This window comes from Falco peregrinus, chromosome 8 (assembly GCF_023634155.1).
Source record: "Falco peregrinus isolate bFalPer1 chromosome 8, bFalPer1.pri, whole genome shotgun sequence".
Classification (NCBI taxonomy): domain Eukaryota; kingdom Metazoa; phylum Chordata; class Aves; order Falconiformes; family Falconidae; genus Falco; species Falco peregrinus.
The window spans coordinates 59,077,378-59,099,271 of NC_073728.1; the positions used below are offsets into that span (position 1 = coordinate 59,077,378).

Here is a 21,894-nt window from a genome sequence, read left to right on the forward strand (position 1 = left end):
CTCAATCTGTGGAGCAGGTTTTGGAGGAAATCCAGGCAGAGAAGAACAGAAACATGGCCAGGTGAGGACGCAGGAGTGCATACACCTACACTTGTGACCATAGTCAGGCTAAACTGTCCCTGTGAAACAAAAAGGGAGGTGTGCAGGTCCAAAAATTGACTGCAGCAGTGAGGCAGAGGAGCACAGTCCCAGCTCCATGGGGTGGCTGCAACAGCACATCCAGATGTATCTCCCAAAAGCAAAGTTCTGAGGCTGCCCACACTTCCCCAGTATTTGGGCACCCAGACCCCAGTTGCTGCCCACACCTCACCACAGCCCCATTGCGTAGAGAGAGCAGCCTTGGAGAAAGAAAAGCACCCAACCAGCCCAAGTCCAGCTTGTAGTAGAGCAGACAGCAGCACTATCCATCACTGACCCATCCAGCCTTGCCCTAGCAGCAGGGCTGGGGATGCAGCTCCCACCCCAAGCAACACCTGCCCCCCACCAGCCCCGATCTGCCTGGGAAGTTGCAAGAGCACAATAAAACCTAAGTGCTCCTCCACAGGGAATGAAACAGGTTCCAGGAATGACCCCCAACACAGTGCATCTCTTGGGGTACAGCCCAGAGGGGCTAAGCAGCCAACCACAACCAGCAACAAGGCTTAGCACCAGGGCTGGGCTTAAATGAAAGCCCAGGGCTGTGTGGGAGGGGGCTCCAGGTGAGGCTGCTCAGGGCCAGTACAGTATATAAGTGCCCTCAGCTCCCAGCACAGCTTCTGTAGGGTTGTTCTAAGCTAGGAGAGAGTATGGGGAGCTATGCTATGCCCTGGCTGGTTACCTTAGGAGAAGAGGATCAAGTTTGGGTTCTGAGGCAAGGCTAGGGGCTGGTATTTTAGGATGAAGAGGTATCTTTAATTTTATTGTAGATAGTGCTTGGGCTGTGTCTGCTCACAGTACTTGAGGACAAAAATTTTCTAGGCTGTGATGTAATTCAGCACATCCTTCAGCGAGGAAGGGGCTATCAGCCTTGTAGGTACAAAGCAAGGAAGGATTTGGAGCACCCAGAGCATAGGTGTGTGCTCTAACCACAAGGCTGTCCATGTCCCCAGTGCACTCTGAGCTGCTGGGCTAGCACCTCTGGGCAGGGGGGTTCAGCACACCATGACACAGCTAAGGGCACCAGGAGGAGAGCAGGGCTGTTGCCCTGCATTGCAGTGCAGGGTGAACAAAGCCATGCTTGTCACCCACGCCATCTCACATGAGTAAGGTCCCCAGACACCAACGCTAGCCTAAGGGAACAACAGGGCATGAAGGAGCAGCTGGTGCTAACTGGCCAGGAGGGTCTCCCCTTCCCAGAGAGATGCTCTAGCCAGCAGGTACCGCCAGGGCTTAGATGCCTGAAAGGTTATGTGCCAGCAGCCTTCAGCATCTCAAGGGGGCCTTTAGTTTTATCTGTTCCTGCTGGTATCAGCCAGAGCACAGACACCACCGCCCGTGGCTCCTGGGGAGCCCTGCCAGCTCCTCCAGTCCTCCTGCAGTTTGTGTGCTGGCTGGGGCAAAGGGTGGTGGTAAAGGAGGAGTCGGGTTTACCTGGGCAAGGCAGGGAAGGGAGCATCCTCAGGGCACTGCAGGCAGCGGTACAGCCTGTCAGGAGCATCTCAGAGAGGCTCAGCCTGCATCTCTACCTGCAGCTGTGCTGCAAGGGCTCCTCGTCTCTGTGGGGCAGCACGGGGGGAGGGTTTGAGGGGACAGCAAGCTGCCTCTCCCCAGCTCCCTGCGCCAGCTTGGCTCCTGCCCCACAGATGCTCCTTGCAAAGCCCTGGTCAGCACTTTTCCCTTTAAGCACGTCCTGGGGGGCAAACACCCCACTTTGGCTTTTGCAGAGAGAGTCAGGGATGGGTGTTTCCCAACCACGACCAGGGAAAGGGGTGATCTGGTGCAGGCAGAGGTGGCCGGCAGCAGGACCGGACAGTGAGGCAGCAGGGTACGCTGCACCACAGCATTCACGAGGAAACCGGGGCGGGGGGGAAGCGGAAGGGGGTGAAATTTCCGCAGTTGAAGCGCAATCACCATTACTGCCTTACACTGCATGCATCACCGCTGCTGGCACACAGCCCCTGCACACATCGGTGCAGCTTTTCTGCTGAGTGACCCCCTTCCCCACACCCTGCCGGGGCACTTCTGCAGGCGGCATCGGGTGCGCCTGAACCGTGGGCACCCAAAACTGAGGGGCTGAGGTGTGGCAAGGGTGGGAGTGCAGCCCTGACCCCCATGTCACAGCAGGCGGGGACTCTGGAGGGCTCGTGAGTGGTGACGTCTTGCTGGGAGGCAACAGCTGCACGCCAAGGACGAGCACACGGCCACAAGAACGCGGCCGGCTGTTCCTGCGAGCGCAGCCAGACAGGCCTCGGTGCTGCTTGTAAGTGTGAGCTGGTGTGCGGGGGGACCGTGCTGGTGGGCAAAGCCACCGCGGTGGCATGCGACATGGGAAGAAAGCTCTGGCTGGGCAGTGAGCCGTGCAAGTGGAGGCTCCCTCCAAGGGGGGGCTGCAGGGGGGATCCTTGGTTGGTTGGTTTGTTGTGTGGGGTTTTTTTGTTTGTTTTTTTTAAAATGAAAAATCCTTCCTTTTTAACACAAGCCTGGGGGGTGCAGTGCCGATGGGTGCTTTTTCGGGTGGGCGCTGGCGTTGCTGCGGGGCCCATGGGTGTGCCCCAGCCAGGATGCGCCTTTGTTCCTGCTCCGGTGCTGCAGCAGCCGCAGAAATGCCCATCCCACCGTGCAGGGGTCCAGGCTGGGCTCGGTGGAGAAGATCCCCCTCGGTTCGGCATCCCACTGAGTTTTGTACAGGCAAAGGCACTGCAGGACAGCCCAGAGGCACAGAGCTCTACAAGGGAAGGGGGACTTTGGGGACCTCCCTGGCTTCACAGGGAGGACAGACGCTGCCTTAAGCCAGCAAAGCTCCCTTTCTGCCCTGCGAGGAAGACAACGGGGGTGCTGGGTGTGTCGTGGCCTCCGCCGCAGGCAGCTGTGCTGGGGGAGCCCTGCCAGGCAGCAGGCTGCAAAAATAGCTGCCTGGGGTGAAACCCCTGAGCCCAAAGCTGTGGTGGGGCCATGGAGAGGCTGGCGGGGTGCGTGCTGCTGGGGGAACAGACATTTTTTGGCAAGGGTGGGTCGTTTTGCAAAGGGAATGGGCGGTAAACATCATTTAGGGTTTCTCATGGTGCTTTCCATCCTTGCAGCCCCATAACCCAAACCTCTCCATTGTTTTGGGGGGGCAGGTATAGCCCTGTGCTGGGGCTCTGCAGCCTCCAGGTTTCACCACCTGCCCCATGGATGCTGTGTGTTTGCCTGGGCATCCTCCCCGGCTGGCCTGCTGGCAAGGCAAGAGCTGGGGCCATTCCCCCAGCCTCTGCAGAGGTGCCAGCAGCAGTGGGGGACAGGCACAGGACACTGCAGGGGCAGGCTGGGGACTGGGTGTGGCCGTCAAGTCTCCACCACTGCTGAGATGAGTTGGGTGGTCTCAGCCCAGCTGCTGCATGCATGGAGTGAGGCAGGAGGGGCTAGCCACGCAGGGCTTTCTCCATTCCCTGGAGGGTAAGCAGCTTCACGTACCGGCTCCTGAGTGGCATTAAAAGGCTGCATAGGCCAGGGACCAGGATCCCCTGGTGCCCACCCAGCACCCGGCTGCAGTGCAGCCCCGCTGCGCACAGGGCACACGGGGGCTCTCTCCCAGCCAGGAGCCGTGGGGAAGGGTGGCTGAGGCTTGCAGCCTCCCCAGCTGAAAAGGGAAGGGGAGGCAAAGGCAGCTCTGGTCTTCTGCAAAACTTCCTCCCCTCGGCAAGGATGCCCGCAGGTGTCAGGCTTCCTGCACCCGAGTGGGGTGACCCAGCCACCCCAACGGCCGCGGGGCTGGCTCTCCCCCTCCATGGGTGCTCTCGTAGGGATGCAGGGCCAAGCAAGGGAAGTTCCTGTGATTTTTCCCTTGTGCACTCCACAGCATTAAACCGAGCTCTGCCAGGGACAGAAATCCCCCTCCCAGGGTGGCCCTGCTATGTCTTGAGTCTTCCTGCAACGTGTCTCGGAGGGAGGGTGAGCGCTGGCAAGGAGGGGGCTGTGCCTCATGGCTGGAGTTCAGCTGACGCTCAGCGGTTTGTTCGTGGCTGGGCTCCATTTTCCAGCTGTTTCTCTCCCTCCATCAGCTTTCTCAGAGCAAATGGTGCTGTCTGGGACTTTCTCTGGGTGGGTGAGGAGAGCCCACGCTGCAGTGGGTTGCAGCTATAAATGGTGCTGGTGTTAGAAAACAACCTGCGAGTTACCCTGGAAACCCGACTGTGTTTCCTGGGCTCCGCTGCGTGTGTGGGACTGATGGCAGCCTTGATTCAGTGCATGGAAACCCAGATAAAAGCTGGTGGCATCTTGCAGCGGCTGCCCAGACCCAGCACCATGTAGCAATCGGGCATCCCCAGCAGCTGCTGAAGTTGGGATGGCCCCAGGACTTGGGGGGCTGCAGGGGGAGCAGAGGAAGTATTGTGGGGTGCAGTGAGGAGGGCCAGCCCTGCAGAGGATGGTCGGTCCATTTCCACATATTCAGCACTTTCTTCACCCCGCAGTTTTTCTCGGTGCTGGCAGGAAGCTGCACAGGGGCCCATCTCCACTGTCCTTGGTCCGTGGGGTCCCCAACTTGGTGCCAGATACCAAAGGTCCTCCGCTCTGGTGACTGCAGGGCAGCTGGCAAAGCCCCTCTCCCTGCTCTCCCTGACCCTCCCCAGCAGCCCCGGCCACCACCCTCCCGCGGGTCCCGCACCCACAGCGATGGCTGGCAGCAGCACCCGGGGCAGGGACCAAAGACTCCCTCAACGCAGCCCACAGAGAGCGGGATTTGGTTCATGTCAGCTTTTCTGTTCCCTCCTGCAGCTCCTTCTTGCCCTCGGTCCAGTGATTTCCAGCTTGGGAAGCCATGGCGCCCAAAGGAAAGGTAAGGGTGACCCACACACGGTGAGGATGGGTACTGGGGGTGCTGCAGGGCACCCCAGAGGCAGCTTCTCCATTGTACCGCAAGGATGGCGGTGACGCGCACGGAGCACAATGCTGCCCGGAGCCTGTTTACATTCCTGCCTCTCCAGCCAGCCTGTCTGGATGTGATGCAGATGGGAGAAATGCTGGGCCGGGAAGCAGGAAGAGCAAGGAGCAAAAATCCAGATGCTTTTGGGACCACAGTGGAATGGGGGAGGGAAGCAGGGCTGTGGGAAGGGGAGGAGAAGAGGCGTTGCACTGAGGATTTGGGCTTTCGCTGGGGAGAAATTCTGCCTGAGCCCACTGCAAGGCATGCAGCCCTGCTTCAGCTTCTCCCCGCCCCCAGCCTGGATTTCTTCCCCCTCCAAGCAGGGGCTGGTGCAATGTGGCAGCTGGGTGAGCAGGTGCTCCCTGGCAGCCAGGAAAACATCTCTGCCTGGGTGGAAAACCCTGCCTCGGTGGCCAGCTGTAGCTGGCGGGGTGCAGCCTGCCAGCAGGGTGCTAGGCAGCGGAGGACTCCAAGCCCAGACTCCCTCCTCCACTGCCTGGGACCAGGCTGTGTTTTCCATTCCCTGGAGAAACCAAGTAACCATTGCCTCAAGCCCCATTACCTGCAGCTTCCTGCCACCGAGGGAGTTGTTGCCTCTGGGTGGGGAAACTGAGGCACAGCACAGGTGAGCATCACCTCCGCAGTGGTCCAGGACCCCAGGCAGACATGCTGTGGGAGAGAGCAAAGCCATGCTGGGAATTTGCTTCTACCCTTCCAGCCCCAGCCTGGTGTATTTTTAGCTGGGAGGTCCCAGGCAGGCCGGGATGACTCAGAGGCTGGAGGAGGGGAGGCGGGAGGCCCCCAGCAGCTGAAGCAGGGAATGGAAAGGGGGATGGGTATGTGATTTGAGCTCAGCAAGCAGGATGCTCTTTCTCTCCTGAGTGATGTTTCTGCACCTCGCTGGGGCTTGTCCCCACGAGAGTGCCTGGAGTGGAGGGTGCCTGGAGTGGAGCGTGAGGCGATGCGCAGCACTGAGCTCCTGCCTGTTTTCCTTGCCCCTGCCATGGCAGCACTGTGGCAAGGTTGGCAGCTCATGCTTCAGTGGCTCCGCAGGCAGGAACACAGCCCTGCTCCTCCCTGTTTCACCAGGGCCAACAGCTTGTCTCCCCATCACCGCTCATGCAACCCCAGCACCCTGCAGCCACCCTTGCCCCTCCTGCTGCTCCTAGACATCTCCTTTATCTTGCAACTTCTTATTTACATCTCTGCCAGGCGTATGTGTGGGCAGCAGCTTGCACTGAGCCAGGAGGGTCCAGGAGCTGCCGGGAAGCAGGGCTAAATCCAGCTCTCCCGATGAATCACCTGCAATATGATCTGTCCCCATGCCTGCCCAGCTCCCTCGAAGGGCAGCGTCTCCTCTTGCCTGACCTGGTCCCCACCGTGTGGAACACCAGTGCCAACAGCTCCTCCCAAGAGGACCTGTGGCGTATGCCCAGCCTGGACTAGTTTCTCTCTGGAAAATGGGGATACAGAGGCCAGTTTCTTTCTGAAGGTGCTGGGTGAGATGTTCAGGGGAGCTGTTGTGGCGTGAGGTTGCGAGGGGACCCAGGGAAGCAGTAGGTATGGGGCTGCCCCATGTCCATCGCCTTGGGTTCATTCCTGGAGGCACTTGTTGCATCAGGGACACTGGTGCTGCCTGCCTGATGCCCATCTGCTCTGGGGACATGCTGGCTGTAGATGCTGATGCTGGCAACAGCCCTGGGCCCTCAAGCAGCTCCCAGGGATCTTACACAAGCCCTACAGCAGATCTTGAGCGAGTGATCCCAGGGAGGTGCACATACCTGGTTGGCACAGGGTACTAGCAGAGCCAAGGGAGGATGCTCAGTTTCCCAGGGCACTGACACAGCTGTGAGCCCAGCCTGGCTCCCAGCCCTCCTGCTGCCCAGCGACACCGCTAAGGCAATACTGCCGTTCAGCTCTTCCCGCTCCGTGCCTCCAGCAGGGCTTCATCCAGGTTCCTTACGTGGGGCTGGGCTGGTTTCACATCTGCTTCTACCCAGGGTTTGTGCTGATCTCAATCAGAGTCCGGCCCCAGGCTCCCCTCGGGTGAATTCCCCTGGGCAAAGCTGACCTGAGGAGGGGAAGCCCAGTCCCTGCTTTTTCCTGAGGTCTCTGGCAGTGTCAGTCCTGGGCTCCCCGCTGTGCAGCCTGGAGGAGCAGAGGAACAGACAGAAGTGGATCATGCCAACTCACAGGATTTCTCCAGGATCTCTACTTTGACCCCTTGGACCAGCCTGGGCCCTGCAGGAGTGCACACTGGGGCAGGACAAGCTGTTGGCAGCTCTGGTGCTTCTCAGTGCTTTCCACTTAGCAGCCCACGATGATTTTGTGCCTGTAAATTTGTCTCCTCACTTGGAGGCCATGCAGAGCCCAGCCATCCTCAGCATCCAGAGGGTTTTGCAACAAGCGGTGGGAAATGACTTCATTATTCTCAGTCCACTCCTGATAACTGTCTTTAGCCCAGCTGCACTGCAGGGGGATCACCGTGGTCCTTGGGTGCTTTCCCCTGCATTCAGGGTGTTCAACCCTCCTGTGAGGTCTCCCCTTTTCCTGCCAGCCCCCTCTAAGATGGTGCTGGAAACTGAAAGAGCTGAAGGAACTTGCCTTCAACCCCCCCGGCTCTTGCTGGCGCAGTGGGGAGGATTGTATCCAGCTTAAACACGGGGCACAAGCAGCGAACAGTGATGCCAGCAAGATATGAGGTGGGAGGCTGTGTCGGTATCGGTACTCCGGTGAGCCAGCACACAAACAATTTACACAGCGGGAAGAACAAACAGGAAAGGGGACAACTGAGAAGAACAAGCGTTTATGTCTGAGGCTGAGCTTTGGCTTCAGGCAGCCCAGGTGGGAATGGATCTTGCCTCCATCCTGCTCAGCTTCAGCTTCTCCTTCCCGCAACCCACAGAGGCTGCGCCTTCCCCTTTCACCTTCTGAACTCCTTTCCCCTAGGTCTACAGGGGGTCGGTGAAGGATTTCCCAGGCTTCGATGCCAGCCAGGATGCAGAGGCCTTGTACAATGCCATGAAGGGATTTGGTATGGATGCTCCTCTGGACTGTCACCCCAGGGCCACCCTGATGTCCCCTATTCCTTCAGCTACCCTTGCATGGCTGGGCACCCTGCAACACCTCCTCCCTCAGCTGCCTGTCTGCTTTAGCAGCATGGCAGGACCTCTCCTGGTTCCCCTTTCCTCCCTGGAGCCATCTTGGCTCTGCTTCTTCTCCTGGCCCTGAGCTGGAAGCAGCTTTGGGCATGGCAGGAAGGCTACTACAAGCCCAGCCATGGCAAGTGACACCCAGCCATGGGGCTAAGCATGACTCCTGGCTCTCCCTGCAGGCAGCGACAAGGAGGCCATCCTTGACCTCATCACATCCAGAAGCAACAAGCAGCGAGTGGAGATCTGCCAAGCCTACAAGTCCCTCTATGGGAAGGTAATGGCAGAAACGCTCCCTGCTCCGTGCCCCCACTGCAGACACAGGTGGCCATAGCTGCCACCAACCAGCCCACGCAGGGACCCACTGCTCCCTAGACCCATTCAGAGACGCTGTGGAGCAAAGGGTCCCCCAGACCCTTTTTCCCTCCCCATCAGGACCTCATCGCAGACCTCAAGTATGAGCTGACAGGGAAGTTTGAGCGGCTGATCGTGAGCCTGATGTGGCCCCCAGCTTACGGCGATGCCAAGGAGATCAAAGATGCCATTGCGGTAAGGGGTGGGCAGCCCCCCCCCAGGGCCCCTCCAAGGACACCCCAGTTGGTCCCACTGCTCATGGGGCTGCATCTCTGCCCGCAGGGCATTGGCACAGATGAGAAGTGCCTCATCGAGATCCTCGCCTCTCGCACCAACCAGGAGATCCATGATCTGGTGGCTGCCTACAAAGATGGTAAGGGCTAGGGAAGAGCACGGGATGCCCTGTGTCCCCTTGGGCCGGGGCAAGGGGCAGAGGTGAGGGGATCCAGCTCTCAAGGCCCTGACCTCTTCCTCTTCCACCAGCCTATGAGAGAGACCTGGAGGCTGACATTGTTGGAGACACATCTGGCCACTTCAAGAAGATGCTCGTTGTTCTGCTTCAGGTTTGACCATCTGTCCAGTGTCTGTAGGAGGCAGATGCCTGCATGCAGCAGGGCTGAGCCCATCTCTGTCCCACAGGGCAGCAGGGAGGAGGACGACGTGGTGAGTGAGGACCTGGTGGAGCAGGATGCCAAGGTGAGGCTTGGCAGGTCACTGGGATGGGTGGCATCAGGGCAGGGACAGGGCTGGTGGCACTGGGACCAGCTGCATTTAGACCTGAAAAAGTCAGGTGGGTGCCAAGGGTACCCATGCTTGGGCAGAGCCCCACATGACCAGCACCCTGACTCGGGCTCTGCCACCTTCCCCATCCCACAAGGACCTACTGGAAGCTGGTGAGCTGAAATGGGGCACGGATGAGGCCCAGTTCATCTACATCCTTGGCCGGCGAAGCAAGCAGCACCTCCGCCTGGGTAAGCATCTCCTACGAGCTCAGGGTTGGGCTTGAAGGCATGTTAGCAGCTTCTCCAGGCATCATCTCACTCTTGTCCTGCAGTCTTTGACGAATACCTAAAGATTTCCGGGAAGCCGATCGAGAGGAGCATCCGGGCAGAGCTCTCTGGTGACTTCGAGAAGCTGATGCTGGCTGTGGGTAAGTCAGTCCCTGCATGGGGAGTGCTGTGAAAACATGCCGCTGGCCTTGCTGGGGTGCGAGGGCTCAGTGCAAGAGGCAGTGGGGTTGGGGTTGCAGTTGTACCCAGTTTTAGGGAATGCAGGGAGGCTCGTTCGGGGCAGGTGGGGATGCTGAATGCAGTGCCCAAGGGGCATGGGTGCTCAGAGACTGGGGGCACTGGTGAAGCCGGGTGCCAGCATCCCTCACCACAACTCAATTTCCCCACAGTGAAATGCATCAGAAGCACGGCAGAGTATTTTGCTGAAAGGCTCTACAAGGCCATGAAGGTGAGTGGATCATCCCTTCCCCAGGAGGTCCCCTGCAGTGTTGCGGGGAGCTGGCCAGAGGAGGGACCCCCTTGTGCCATGGGGCACTGTTGGAGAGCAGGGTGACACATGTCCATGAAGATAAGACCTATGTGACCTGGGGTCTCTGCTCTTCCCTCCAAAGGAGTTATTCCTTCAGACCCAGGGCTGGGTAGAAATCTGATAGAGGGTCTTAAACGGGATGGGCTGAGCAGTGTCGCTTGGCCAGCCTAGGCTTGATGCAGGGGCTCCTCCATTGCAGGGGTTGGGCACAAGAGACAACACGCTGATCCGCATCATGGTGTCCCGCAGCGAGATCGACATGCTGGACATCCGGGAGGTGTTCAGGACCAAGTATGAGAAATCTCTCTACAACATGATAAAGGTAAGTGCTGGGGATGCCCGGTCCTGCTCCGAGCAGCTGCTAGTGCTGCCTCCCTTGTGATGCCAGCGCCTGTGGGAGGACTGAGCCCCCTCCCCAGCCACCCTGCGCTGGGTGTCCATCTCTGAGGACAAGGCATGCCATGCACCCATCCCATGGCACTGCCTTGATCCTCCCTGCCATATGGTTCTCCATCTCCTTCTGTCTTTCCAGGAGGACACCTCTGGGGAGTACAAGAAAGCCCTGCTGAAGCTGTGCGGAGGTGACGATGAGTAAGACCACCTGTCACACCCTGTTTGTCCCTCCTCAGCCCCTTTGTGCTGGGTACAAACCTCCAGGTCAGAGCCTGGTGGAGCACCTGAACCAGCAGTACCTGCAGTGACAGTGGTTTGGTATGGGGGCCCTGCAGCCCCTCTGCATGGCCAGCTACAATGCCATGGTCCCTTCTTGGCGTGTGGCAGCCCTGCAGGGCAGAGACAAACACCTGGAAGGAGGATGCTCTGGTGGGGGCAGTTGGGATTTACCACCTGCTTCCCCCCGTTCCCACCCAGCTCCACAGCAAGCACCCAGCTCCTGCCCACCTGCCCCCGTGCCTGGCACCCGGCGGGTACAAAATGCCCCTCATGGAGGTGCAGGATGGGGCTCAAGGGTGGCTGCTGGCAGGGTGCGGGACCCCCATGGCTCACTGTCCCCTGTCCTTGCCCTCCCATTGCAGTGCCGCAGGTGAGTTCTTCCCCGAGGCGGCGCAGGTGGCCTATCGGATGTGGGAGCTTAGTGCGGTGGCCAAAGTAGAGGTCAGCACCCCTCGTACCCCCTCTCTGCTCCCTGCCAGCTTGAGACCCCTTGCTGCTCTTCTCTGCCGTGGGGCACGGCCAGCTCCGCACCCCTGCTCTGCCTCTTGCTCCACGGCTTCTCTCAACACCGTCCTCTGGTTTGGGGGCATGAGGTTGGTGGGATGTAATGCTGGCAGGGCTGGCCGCCCCCCATGGGCTCCACTAATCCCCTCTTCTCTCTGAGGCCTCCCTCCCTCGAGGTGCAGGCCCTGCATGTCTGTGCAACATGTCAGGTGCAGCCCTGGCGCCGGTGCCTGCTGGAGACCTGCTGCTCCCTGGGGCAGCACCCTCACGCCAGGGCTGGCGAGGACACGGCTGTGCCGTGGGGAGCCAGCACCCTGCATGCAGCTGGAAGCACCCACAAAAGGGTGCTTTGGGATGTGTAGAAAAGACACGCTGTGTGCATGGGGAGGATGGAGGCGTGCTGGGAGCTGTAATGACGAAGGAGGGTAGAATTACGGGGCAGGAGTGGGCAGCCTTTCAGCGACTCCTCTTCTGGCTCTCAGCTGATATGGCCTGTCCTGGCACTAGGGGAGGCGGGTGTAACACTGAGCAGGACACCGAGACTCCAGGGACTGTCTGTTGCCGTCTTCTCCCTCCTCTCTGCTAGCCTGGCTATGGTTTGCCCCTCGGTGGAGGGGGTGACAGTGGTGGGGACGTCCTCACTGAGCCCCAGGTGCTTGCACTAACACACAACCTGCTTTGGCCTCGGCTTGCCGGGTGGCACCTTCCCTCTCTCCCTCTCTCTCCATCCCTCCATCCCTCCCTCCATCCCACCCAGCTTGGGGATGAACCCAAACCCCTCTGTGTATCCACAGCTGCGAGGAACTGTGCAGCCCGCAGCAGGCTTCAACGATGACGGTGATGCACAGGTGCTGCGGAAGGCGATGAAGGGCCTGGGTAAGTCAGGGCCATGCACCCAGCCCCTTCCTGCTGCTCCTCAACAGCTCCTGGGGCAGAAAAGCCACCCTGGCCCATGCAGGGCTCCATGAAAGCCCTAGGAGGAACAAAGAGATGGCTTTGGAGCTGTGGGAGCTTTCCCTTCCCCACCTCCCCAGTTTGTGGGGGTGGGGTGGTGACGTGCCCACAGTCAGAGGTTACGTGGTGTGGCTCTGCTGGCCGCCTTGGCTCTCTCCAGCATCACTGCTGTCATTGCAGGCACGGATGAAGGGGCCATCATCGAGGTGGTGACGCAGAGAAGCAACGCTCAGAGGCAGCAGATCATAAAGGCTTACAAGGCTCACTATGGCAGGGTACTGCTGGGCCCCCCTCCCACCCTGCTCCCTCCTTCTGCCTGCATCCTGCCCCCTGCCACGCAGAGTTGTGCCCCTTGCTGAAAGAAATCCTGCCCAGGGAGCGGTGGGCAGCCAGGGCACCCCGATTTGCCCTGGCATGACTCCCCAGTGGAAGCCTGAGTTGTAAAAGCAGCATCCTGCTCTGGGTGCCCCACCAGCCTGAGGGGAGGGTGTCCCTTCCCCCTTGCTTGCCCCATCCTCAGTCTCACACAGAGGACTCCAGGGCCAGGATCTCCCCAGAGCTGCCCTCCAAAATGTGACCTTAAACTGCTCCAAGGATCTTCCCAGATGTCTCCTGTTTTCTCCCCGGTGTTGCCTCGGCTGGTCCGTCCCTGCAGAAGAAGCCAGGGACTGAACCCTCAAATACTTTTGCAGGACCTGATGGCAGACCTGAAATCTGAGCTGTCAGGCAGCTTGGCCAAGCTGATCCTCGGGCTCATGCTGACACCGGCGCAGTACGATGCCAAGCAGCTGAGGAAGGCTGTGGAGGTAACTGCCACACTAGTAGTACCGGCTTCAGCACGTGAGGGCAAGGCAGTTTTCACTGGGGTTGTACCCACAGTGCCTGGGGCTGTGAGTGCACCCCAGGTTCACTTGGCCCCCGGCTCTCATCTCCTATGTAGAAGAAAAGCAAAGCAGAAAGCACCAGGACAAAAACCTGGTTTGCACTTGAGACCTGCTGGGAGCTGGATTTGGCCTCTTTGCAGCCCAGCATGCTCTAACCAGCTGATACACAAAGCCTCTCCGGGAGGCCTCCTGCTGCTTTACAGAGCATCCCCACTTCGCAGTGGGAGCAGTGCCCTGCTAGGTGCCGGCAGCCACAGGAGACCCCAGGGCAGGGGTAAACCAGTGGCGTGCACTACTATCCACCCATCACACCACTTGGGACCCCAGTAGCAGCTCACTTGGATGCGTTTATGCTGGTTCCTACCAGCCCTCGGGGCCATCCTCTGGACATGGACTTTTGGCACCTGGTAGCCCTGGGGTTAGAGCAGCCCCTCCTTGCCCAGCACTGGTGGGGGCGATGCTGCTGTGTCCCCATCCAGCACTGGCACCCGCAGCACCCCACCACGCTGCTGTCTTTCAGGGAGCTGGCACAGATGAGAGCGTCCTCATCGAAATCATGGCCACACGGAACAACCAGGAGATCACAGCTATCAATGAGGCGTATCAGGAAGGTACGGCACAGGAGGGATGTGGGGAGCACCCAGATCCTAGGTACAGACCACCTTCAATGCTGTACAAGGCCCTTTCCAGAGCCCAGGGTACAATTTTTATCTCTGTGTGGGGTCCATGGCTTGATGCTGCGAAGGTCTGTTAGTTCCCTCCAGGCAAGAGCAGCTCTTTCCCAGGACCAACACCTTATTAAAGAGAAGCGGAAACCTGGGATGAGGCTGGCAGGAGTCCTCAAATCCATCCTGTGATTTGATACCCCCAGATCCTGCATTCTCTTTCCCTCCCATCCATGCCCCTTTCTCCCTAAGGAACAAGAGCTGTAAAGTCCAGGTTAAATCCCTAGCCTCTTCTCCCCTAGACAGCCCGTGGTTTTAAACAGATAGCCCTGTGGTTGGTCACCCCCAGCAGAGTGCTGGTCCTGGCCTCTCTCCATGTCACGGTGACATGCCACCAATGTCTCCTCCCCTAAGAGCTCTTTTGCAATGATCCCTTTCCCTCTGGAGCACGTGGAGCAAGAGGCTGTGCTCGTGCCCAGGGCCTTAGAGCTGCTGGGGTGATCCCCTCCTCCCTGGGCCTGAAAAAGGCAGATGGAGGTATCTGCTTCAGCCATACAAAGAGTAGAGGACAGCCACCACCATCTTCGGGCCCCACGGGGCTCACAGACACAACAGGCACTGGTGGGTGGGAAGCACAGCTGCACAGGGCTCAGCCATCCTTCTCCACAGCCTACCACAAGCGCCTGGAAGATGACCTGAGCTCAGACACATCAGGGCATTTCAAGAGGATTCTCGTCTCCCTGGCTCTGGTAAGGGCAGCTCTCACACTGGGGACTGTCCCCTGCCTGCCACAGGCAGTGCTGGGAGTCTGTGAAGATGGTGGCTATGGAGAAGACAAAGCAGCATTGCCAGCGCTGCTGGCCCCTGTCTGCTGCCCACTTGGGGCTCTCCCAGGAGATGGCTCTCCCATGGCCAACTCCACGATATTTGTATTGAATCACAGGGCAACCGTGATGAAGGACCAGAGAACCTCACGCAGGCACATGAAGATGCTAAGGTAAGAATCATACTGGCAGTGCTGTTACAGGCTCTGCATAAAAAAAGAAAAAAAAAGGATGTTGCATCCCCTGGTCTGGAAATGGCATCCTCAGGGAAGTAAATGCTGCTGGGGCAGGGTCTCTGTAAGTGCAGGGGGAGATGCAAGGTGAAGTGATGCCCTTGGAGGTAAAGCTCCCTGGCCTGATTTCTGGTCCCTGGGCTCTGCTGCTCCATGCACAGGGAAGCTGCAAACAGTGAGGGCAGGGAGCTCCCAACTGGGGACTGCATCATTTCTTGTGCAGAGCTGCCACTTTAGGGTCCGGCAACACACATTGATGCTGAAATCTGGCACTGGAGCTTCAAAGGCAGCTTTGGGCTGGTCTGCAGGAGGCACCCATCTCTCTGTGTTGTGCATGGGGCTGCACAAGAAGCCTAAGCTGCTTTTTACCCTGCCAGCATGCCAGAATGCCAGCCTCAGCCCCCAGACCATTGCCTCATCCTTAACTTGGCTGTGGTGGGCCAGGGGAGGGGGAAGGCTGTGCAGCCAGAAATGGTTCAGGGGGCTGCTGGGGCCCCACTGCCTGGCTCAGCTCCCAGTCCCAGGAGACCTGTGACCCCTGGGCAGTGCACCATGGCCTCCTGCTCCTTCAGGCCAAGTCTCTTCCGAAAGGGGCTGGGAAGCTTGGTGCGGGGCCAAACCCAAGCTCTCACTTGGCTGTCCTGCACCAGCAGCGCTTGCTCCAACCGCATGCCAGCAGCACGCAGGCACGCAGCTCTCCCAGCAGGGCTGCTGCCAGCAGAGGGAGAGGACGCTGCGCTGCCTGCACCCTGCCGCATGCACTGCCGCTTGCCTTGACCTGCTGCAAAGAAAGAGAGAGCCAGGGATGACAAACACAGGGACGAGCCAGCCAGGCGGCAGCTGGCCTGGCGCCATGCTCTGTTTTGTTAGCAAAACTGCCCTTCCTGTCCTTGCTCTGCCTGTGCCTCACTGGCGTGAGCCAGCCTGGAGCCAGGCAAGGATGCTCCCCACGGAGCAACAGGCTGGTACCCAAGCCGCAGGGATGGGGGGCTCACTTTGCTTGCCCGAAGACCACCTCCCCACCCCAGGTAGTGGTGTAGAGGCCAAACTGGAGGGGAGGACACAGGTCCTAAGATCAGGTCCACTCCCAGGGAAAGAGGGGAGCTGGGGGCAAGTCATTTTAGGGGATTTTGCTAGGCTTCCCTCGCTTTGTCAGGGAAGGATAAAAGTTGAGCAGCACACTCTTGACCCTGTTGTCTTCCTGTCTCTCTCTTTGCCAGGTTGTTGCTGAGACCCTGGTGAGTGCCTGTCCTTTCGCTCCTCAGCCTTCTGCATGTTTGAGGGGATGCTATGGTCCTCAGGTGCAGGGCCAGGGCTGGGAATAGCAGCCCCACGTACTGGGCTCCTCTGACCACACAGGCTGTGCTCACTTGCTCAGGGCTCCGGGGTTCTTGCATCAGGATTGGTGGCGGGGGCCAGGTGGGACCGGCACAAGGGCACTTCCCTGCAGCACTGGGCAGGAGAGAGAGAAATCCACCTTCCTGCCCTTGGGGAGGGCTGGAGACCAATCCTGCACACTGCCTGCATGCAGGACCTGTGTTTCTGGCAGCATGGGACTTGGGGCTGGCTTCCCTGGCTCACCAAAAGTGGGAATTGGGGAAGGGGTGACTTCCTACTGCAGTAGCCTAATGGGTGCAATGAGTACAGCTTCCTCGCGGAGCCCTGCAGCAGGGGTGGCAGCCACTTCGCCCGTGGGCAGCGCTGCTGTGGCCCAGAGTGGAGGGTGGCTCCTGTGTCTGGCAGCTCTGAGTTTCCTATTGGTCATCCCCAATACATCCTCCCCAAAGGACATACAAAAAAATAGTCCTACTATTTTTACTTTGTATACTAAAAAAGCAAAGCTTTTTTAATAAAACCTGGAAAACATCCTTTCTCAGAGGTAATGTGTGAGTGTGCAGCTGTGCACCTTCACATCCATGCATAGAAAATAGATTTTTCTTGGCAAAGAAAAAAAAAGTAAGCTATTTTTCTGCTCATAAGAGGCCACCCTCTTTGCAAGGGGGTGTTCAGCCTGGCTGTCCCAGGAAGAGCTGTATGACATCTTTGTCCCCCTCTGCTATGCCTGTCTCCCTCTTTACTCTTGGTTGCTCTCCCAGAAACTTGCTGACGTCTCCAGCAATGACTCCAGCGACTCCCTGGAGACCCGCTTCCTCAGCATCCTCTGCACCCGCAGCTACCCCCACCTTCGCAGAGGTAGGACCACATTTCTCTACCACTGCTGAACCTTCAGCTGCCACACAAGTGCTTTGATTTGGGCTGGACGGGACTCCTGGGCAGCAGGAGACTGGGGTCTACCAAAGGTCGAGCCTTGTCTCCCCAGCAGTGGTGGGGATGAAGCAATGGGAGGAGATGGCATGCCCAAGCCTGCTCTGGTCCCATCTGGACTAGAAGGCTCCATGGTTGAGGCTCAGGGGTGCCCAGGGCTGGGATGGAGTGGCTCAGTGGTGACCCTTTCCTCTCCCCCATCCACAGTGTTTCAGGAGTTCATCAAAATGACCAACCACGACGTGGAACACGCCATCAGGAAACGGATGTCAGGAGATGTGAGGGATGCCTTCATAGCCATCGGTCAGTGCCCAGTGGGTGCTCCCTTGGGGAAGGGCTCCCCAGAGGGCAGGCACCCCCTCCTCCTGCCTCTGCCAAGGCACCACGATGGCAGATTCCTGCTGCCTTTGGGCTGTGGAGACTCCCAGTGCGGTGTGGGGCTGGGGCATTTATAGGGCATCCTATGGGGCCAAGCCTGCACCAAGGAGGGTCGGAGGGTCTGCAGCTGACCCTGGGTGGCACGGCTCCTTGCTGTGATGTGTTCCCTGGGTGCCACAAGCCAGGAGCCCACTTTCTCTCCCTTCTGTGTGTTGCAGTCCGGAGTGTGAAGAACAAGCCAGCCTTCTTCGCTGACAAGCTCTACAAATCCATGAAGGTACAGACGGGCTCTCCTGGGGCTGAGCTGCGGGAGGGGGCTATGCTGGGCAGACACCCTTTGAGATTCTCTGATTTAACTCTGTAGTGATGGGGTTTGTCCTCTGGACATTCCCAAGGGAGCAGGGCAGGGCTGAGCTCAAACCAATGCTGGCATCAGCTTGCTGAGGTTAGCAGGAGATGCAGCAGGCTTTTCTCTCGCAGCAGCAAGCCCAGCGCGTGTCTAAGGAGAGACTGTAGAATCATAGGATAGTCTGGGCTGGAAGGGACCTTTAAAGATTTAAAGATCTAGTCCAAACCACCCTGTAAGAGGCAGGGACATCTTCAAGTAGATCAAGTTGCGAAGAGCCCCGTCCAACCTGACCTTGAGAGTTTGCAGGGATGGGGCATCTACCACCTCTCTGGGCAATCTGTGCCAGTGTTTTACCACCTTCATCATAAAAAATGTCTTCCTTGTATCTAGTCTAAATCTACCCTTTTTTAGTTTAAAGCCATTACTCCTTGTCCTATTGCTACAGGTCTGTCCCCATCTTTCTCATAAGCCCCCTTTAAGTTGAAAGGCTGCAATAAGGTCTCCCCGGAGCCTTCTCTAGGCTAAACAACCCCAACTCTCTCAGCCTTTCCTCATAGAAGAGGTGCTCCATCCTTCTGATCATTTTTGTGGTTTGGACTGTGCTGGAGATGGCGGGAGGGTCCCTGAGCCCCAGTCCCTCTGGGGTTATTTGTTTAAGCTCCCCTTTGCAGGGTGCCGGCACGGATGAGAGAACCCTCACCCGGATCATGATTTCCCGGAGCGAGATCGACCTGCTCAACATCCGGGGAGAGTTCGTAGACCTGTTTGACAAATCACTGCACCACATGATTGAGGTGAGGGGACACGGGCATCCCTCCCTGGCTTGTCACCTTGTCTGGCTGAGCCCTGGCCCTGAGCTCCATAGGGACCTGAGCCATGAGCAGTGCCATGAGCAACACCAGGGAGGGGGAACCCGCCCCAGTCAGCCCTGGTGTTGGCAGGTTCGGCTATAGAGATGGGCTGACATCTTCCGCTGCTGCACAGATGCCTGTGGGGTGGCCTGGGCATGGAACTACACTTTCCCCAGTGCCCAGCATCTTGAGCTGGGCTTCCCCAAGGCAGGCATCAGTGGGTGGTTCTCTGACATGGGTCTCCTCCCTCTTGCAGAAGGACACCTCCGGCGACTACCGCAAGGCTCTGCTGGCCCTGTGTGGCGGGGAGGACTAGGCAGCTGCAGGAGCCCCTTCTTTGTGTCTGAGCCAGCACGCACACACCCACTGCCTTGATGTCACTGCAGCTTTGGGGGCTTCAGGGGACGCTCTGTTCCCCGCAGAGGACAACTCACTTTGCGCTGGAAAGCAGCACCGCATTGCAAGCCGGGGGAGTCTTGGGGAGGGGAGCAGAGGGGTCTGGGTAGGGAGATTGGCTGTATCAGTGCAAAATAATTCATACCCAAACGTGCCACTAACCCAGGAATTTACCCAGACGGAAAAGACAATTTTAAATCTCATAAATAAAACCTTACTGTTGCTGACCCTGGGCCAAGAGCAGTCGATTTACTGGGGCAGGTTTGGGTGGGACTGAGCCTGTGCTGAGGACTCTCAGTGTCTCCTCACTCCTGCAGGGCAGGAGCCCTGCCCCAGCCCCAGAGAGGGCCCTGGAGACCCTGAAGCCCCTCTGAGCAACACTGCAGGGTCCCCCACTGCTGAGAAAGGGGCTGGAAATGTGCATGGGGTGGCAGCAGTGCAGGGAGTTCACTGAAAGCTTCACTTCATGCCTCTGAAAACCCCCAGCAGGGTTCGTGCCATTGTGTGGATGATGCTTTTATAAACCATAGATACAAATCAGACTTGATGGCATCCATCCGTCCTTGCATGCGGTTTCCTGTGCTTTCAAGCTGCTGAAGAAGCAGTCGAAAGGCACATGCCATAGAGACTACACCCCCAAACAGTTTATGTTTGCATTTCCCCCAGCACTCAGGCAAAAAGAACTGGAATTTCCAAAAGTGGGAAATTCCAGCACTTTCAATTGTTTCCAAGTCAGAACAAAAAGTCTTGAACACCCAAATCTTCCTCAGAACACAGCTGGGTGAGGAAAGCTTCACCTTCAAAATATCAAAGCATCGTTAGGAATAATAACACAATATTATTATAACACTTCAAAACCAGCTGAGGTTGAGAAGCAGCAACATGTAGAGACAAACCAGGGAAGCTGAAACAACTCACCTGGGTGTTATCCCACTAAAAACTCCCTTGATGCCTTCCTGTAAAACAGCCCCTTGTAGCAAAATCACCTTTCTTGGGGGAAAACAGCCTGGCTGAATCTTTTACACCCTCTCCCACAGAGATTTGGGTTCCTCTGTCTTGCCCCTGTGTGTAAGTAGGATTGAGCATCTCTGTCCAGGCAGCATCTGGGGGGACTGAACCCACCCCACGCCTGCAGCAGCCTTCAGGTCACCTGCTTGGTCAGGAACCTGCTGTAAAGGCTTTGAGCAGATACAGAAGATGTTTTAAAGGGAGGATGTGACCGATCTTCATCTGCCCATCCCTTCCTGCATCTCAGTGCTGCAACTATCAGCTTTGCAGCAGAGGTGTGAGGCTGTCAGAGAGCTGAGCACAGCACAGCAACTGTGGGGAGCAGAGCTGGCCACATCCCCACAGCTGGAAATGGTGCTCTCAGGGACCTGGCTGTAATATCCAAGGAAGTTTTAGTGCTTGGGAAACAGGCTGGCACCCCTGTGAGAGCCAGATTTGGGGCAGTGGAGCTCTGCTCCTCCACAGTTAGCACAGGGCCACAACATAAGAGCCATCACCCTGTCTCCTTGTTGCCAAAACAGATGCCAGCAGCACAGGACCACAAGTGAGACCAGGCAGCCCCTCAGGTCTGGTCCCCAGCCCGGCTCAGGGTGATGCCACCGCCAGGAAGCCCAGCTGACCCCAGCATACCAGTCCCAAGGCCAGGAATTTCCCTGGCATCTGCCACCAGCTACTCCTACAATGAGGACAAGATATCAGTCACAGTGTTCAGGGATAGGGAGGGAGAGCGAGATGGGATTTCCTCCTTGGAGCAACTGTCTCTCCTGGAAAGTCCTGCTGCCAAAAAGCCTTCCTCTTGCCCCAGCACCAGAGTAAGCCATGTCCATCAGCAGCTGCTATAGCTGGAGCAGAAAACAGCCAGTGGCATTTTAACCACTGCAAACACTTAAGCACACTCCATATCCTATTTAAGCACAGGCTATTTCAGCATCCCGCCCACATGGTGCTGGGGCTGGCAGCACACCTGGAGCTGCTCACGGTGGGCTGCCCTGTGAGGGACAACTGCAAACTGGACTGAGCTCAGCAGAGCTGCTCACCCTGAGGGCAATGCTAGGAGGCTGACAGCATCTTGGGAAGCACAACCATGGCCTCTGGGACTCATTCTGCACCTGGGGCATTTTCTCCCCATTTTTCACCCTGATGCTTTCTTGCAGAGGTTGATGAATTTTCAGCCAGCTCCTCTTCGGAGACCTGCTCCTGTTTGGTGTCATGCATCACGGTAAAGGCATCTCTCACTGCCAACCTAATTAAACCCCTGCTGCCTTCCTGTGCTGGTAGAGCCTGAGGACTCTGCACCAGGCCCAGAGAAACGGGACCCTCTGGTTAAAAGCAGCCATAAGGAGGCAGCGCTGGGCAGCGTGTTGCTTTAGAAGGAATCCAAGTGAACCAAGAGAAGCCTGAGACCAGCAGCACCAAGACAGGCTGTGGACCCTGGGACACAGGGAAGCACAGAGGAGTGGGAGAAACCCAGTAAGAAGAACAGAGAAGCAGCAGCCAGGTTACACGTGACTTGTCGCTTTGCCAAAGGATTTGGGACAGAGTGAGCGTAATCTGCAGCTGAATGAGGAACACTAAGTCTAGAAAGGAGAAAGAGCATGTTTGGCCAAAGCCAAGGCTGAGGAAGGAAGAACACTTGTTTTGTTTAAAGCCCAAATCACTCCCTAGCAATTTTTGTTAACTGACAGTAAATTAAATATAAATTCCCTGAGTGAGGACTGTTTTGCCCATGAAACCCCCTATACATGGGCAGACCCTTCAGGCAAAGCAGCTTCATCCCTGTAAGCGTCCCAGTCTCTAGAGAAAATATACTTCATAGCACCACTCT

General features: G+C 57.8%; 1 protein-coding gene across 2 annotated transcripts; it reads left to right on the top strand.

The window, feature by feature from the left end:
* Positions 1–2,059: 2,059 nt before the first annotated feature.
* Positions 2,060–19,288, top strand: ANXA6 (annexin A6). 2 transcript variants are annotated; one of them, XM_005231804.4, is made up of 26 exons: positions 2,061–2,398; positions 4,894–4,954; positions 7,991–8,075; positions 8,376–8,470; positions 8,629–8,742; positions 8,830–8,920; positions 9,031–9,110; positions 9,187–9,243; positions 9,425–9,518; positions 9,602–9,697; positions 9,947–10,005; positions 10,286–10,408; positions 10,619–10,677; positions 11,121–11,199; positions 12,057–12,138; positions 12,397–12,491; positions 12,909–13,022; positions 13,621–13,711; positions 14,435–14,514; positions 14,709–14,762; positions 16,043–16,060; positions 16,919–17,015; positions 17,295–17,390; positions 17,684–17,742; positions 18,486–18,608; positions 18,922–19,288. In XM_005231804.4, exons 2-26 carry the CDS (start codon positions 4,937–4,939, stop codon positions 18,979–18,981), a joined length of 2,019 nt encoding a protein of 672 aa, XP_005231861.2. In that variant the 5' UTR covers positions 2,061–2,398; positions 4,894–4,936; the 3' UTR covers positions 18,982–19,288. The 2 variants fall into 2 exon arrangements, with proteins under 2 accessions (XP_013150176.2, XP_005231861.2); XM_013294722.3 differs by lacking the exon at positions 16,043–16,060 and having other exon boundaries at positions 2,060–2,398.
* The last annotated feature ends 2,606 nt before the right edge of the window (positions 19,289–21,894 follow it).